This window comes from Octopus bimaculoides, chromosome 24 (assembly GCF_001194135.2).
Source record: "Octopus bimaculoides isolate UCB-OBI-ISO-001 chromosome 24, ASM119413v2, whole genome shotgun sequence".
Classification (NCBI taxonomy): Eukaryota; Metazoa; Mollusca; class Cephalopoda; order Octopoda; family Octopodidae; genus Octopus; species Octopus bimaculoides.
Genome location: NC_069004.1, coordinates 132,485 through 135,311, shown reverse-complemented (window position 1 = coordinate 135,311; position 2,827 = coordinate 132,485). Strand labels below are relative to the sequence as shown.

At 35.6% G+C, this 2,827-nt stretch overlaps 1 protein-coding gene across 2 annotated transcripts in view; it reads left to right on the top strand.

Moving 5' to 3' along the window:
• The window catches only part of LOC106881470 (alpha-tocopherol transfer protein-like), a 15,988-nt gene that overhangs the window by 7,602 nt on the left and 5,559 nt on the right, over positions 1-2,827 (top strand). For both annotated transcript variants that reach the window (XM_014931863.2, XM_052976442.1), the window contains exons 2-5: positions 334-631; positions 1,476-1,709; positions 1,901-1,977; positions 2,321-2,437. In XM_014931863.2, coding sequence (XP_014787349.1) covers positions 490-631; positions 1,476-1,709; positions 1,901-1,977; positions 2,321-2,437 — 570 coding nt within the window. In that variant the 5' untranslated portion in view covers positions 334-489. The remainder of the gene's footprint in view (positions 1-333; positions 632-1,475; positions 1,710-1,900; positions 1,978-2,320; positions 2,438-2,827) is intronic.

Below are 2,827 nucleotides of genomic sequence, written 5' to 3'. Positions count from 1 at the left end.
GCTTAGATCGGAAATTTTAAAAATTAAAGGTATCTATTTACCTCCTGCATGTCTGTGTGTGTATATATACATATTATATATATATATATATATATATATATATATTATATTATTATTAAGCAGGTGCTTGGAGCAAAAATTACGATATTTTGATGGAAGGTTTTAATTTAAATAACTTGAAAATAAAAAGTTTGTATTATAGAACTAGGGGCCATCTAATGTCAGTCGGTATCAAAAGGGTTTTTAAAGAGTTGTTTATAACTACTTATATATTTACTTATTTGTTATCTATATTTTTCATTTACATTTTTATTTATTTCTTCCTACTCCCAGTTCATATAAATGAAAGAAACGAGTTTAATACACATGAAGAAAGAATAAAAGGAAAGAAAAACAAAAAAACAACAAAGAGGAAAACCTTAAAAGATAAAAAAGAAAAAAAAAACAAAAGTAAACATTGTTATATTTGGAGGTGAATGCAGTTTGGTTATGGAATCCTCTCCAGAAAAAGAATATTTGTGCACATTGACCCCTGAACTTATAAAGAAGGCTGAGAAGGAGTTAAACGAGAAACCTCAATGGCGGGAAAGAGATATACAAGCTCTCAGAGATATGGTAAACAAGCAGCAAGGTTTGATATTTCTGATTCCATCTGTCTGTCTGTCTCTCTTTTATTCTATTGGTCTCATTTGCTAAACTGCTAAGTTATGGGGACATAGACAAACCAACACTGATTGTCAAGTGTTGGTGGTGGGGGGGACAAATACACACACACACACACACACATGTATATATATATATATATATATATATATATATATATATATATATATATTTATATATATATGTATTCAAGAGGCTGCTTTCAATCTCCATCTACAAAATCAACTCACAAGGCTTTGGCTGGCTCGAGGTTATAGCAGAAGACACTCGCACCTGGTGCCATGCAATGAGACTGAATCTGAAACTATGCATTTAAGGAGCAAACTTCTTAACACACTTCCTGCACAATAAAAGCATGAGAACTTGTTTAGATTTAGTTACACAATTTTACTTAATGTACACAAAAGTGGTTATAAGTTACTTAATGTAAATTATATCATCATGACTTTTGTCACAAATTTTTCACAGATGTGTGACACTTTACACATGATGTTTGACCGTAGAAACATTGTCAGAATCAACAGTGTGTCACTCTATGTTTACTGACCAGACTATTAAATGTTATACACCACTGGTCACAATGATCTTCCTCACATTGTTGTAGCTTTCAAATGATGCCACTTTGCTGGCCAAGTGGGCAGGCTAACGTTCCACTTGAATGGAACACCGGTCTGTTTCTTGTTTGTATTTGTCAACTTCCTTAAATACTGATAACAGTTTTTTTATATCTATAATCTTACTTTCCCTTTTTCCTTTTATCGACCACAACAATGTCTGATCCCCGTTGTTATTATTATTAATATCATTGACAGATCTCCTTGCCCGAACAGATGACGCATTTCTGCTCAGATTTCTCCGTGCCAGAAAATTTGACTATGATCGAGCATTTAGCCTACTTTTGAATTTCTACCAAATGAAGGCTGAGAATAAAGACTTGTTTGTTGACCTGAAACCATCGACAATACAGCATGTCCTGAGGTCAGGCCTGATTGTACCTCTGGAGCACAGAGATCGTGAAGGACGTAAAGTGATTGTTCTCAAACCAGGTAAGTTGTATCAAAGTGGATTCTTATTATCTTCCCTCGCCTGGTGAAGTGATTCTAGCACTCAATATTATAAATATATATATAGTTAATTCATACTAACACAGAAACCTGTCAACCCTTGTTACTGATAGTTTCAAAGTTACTTAATGTGTGTATATAGACAAGTGAGAGATATTTTTCATCTCTTGCAGGCAGATGGAACCCAGAGATAGTTCCACTTTTTGATATGTACAAAACTTGGTTTGTCATCCTTTCAAAATTGATTGAAGTAAGTGTTTATGTGATACCATATATTACCTTGAAATTTTGATTATCTATGCTATGCTTATAACCTGTATATGAAAAATGTCAGTTATGTCCGCAACATCTTCTTCTGGAACCATGCCAGGTATGGCTGCTGACAGTAGGTCTCTTGAATCAATTAAAGGATTATAAGGGAAATGTGGCCTAGTCATTAACGTGTTGGACTCACGATCAACAGATCGTGAGTTTGGTTCCTGGACCAGGCAGTACATTGTCTTCATTACTATTACTACTACTACTACTACTACTACTACATATCCTCCAACATCACCGCACTCATCATGACTTACACACTCTGTCTGTTTCAGGATGAAGAAACCCAAGTGAATGGTATCATAACAATAATGGACCTAAAGGATGTGGGTTGGGTCCAAGTGAGAGCCCTGAGTCCATTTTATGCCAAGAAAGTCACTTCAATGATACAAGTAATGTATATCAGATTTGTAGCCTCTTCTTCCTCCTCCTCATCCCTCTCACCCTCCTTCCCCTTCCCCACTGCCACTTTTCCTCTTCCTTCCCACCCCTCCCTCATCTCTTTCCCTTCCTCTCCCTATCCTCCTCTTTTCCCACCTCCTTGTTGTCATTGTAATATTTGTTCCTGCTTTTTACATTCCAGGTTCAATCTTCACTGAAAGTCAACTTCACCTATCTCATCCCTTCAGGATTGATGAAATATAGTATCACTGAAGCACTAGGCTTCATTTCATTCACTAATCTCTAAAACAATGTTTCTCAACCGGGGTTCTGCAAAAAGTTCCTAGGGGTTCCGCGAGAAAGAGTGAGATAAGCTAATGCTAATTTCATAATCATAATAT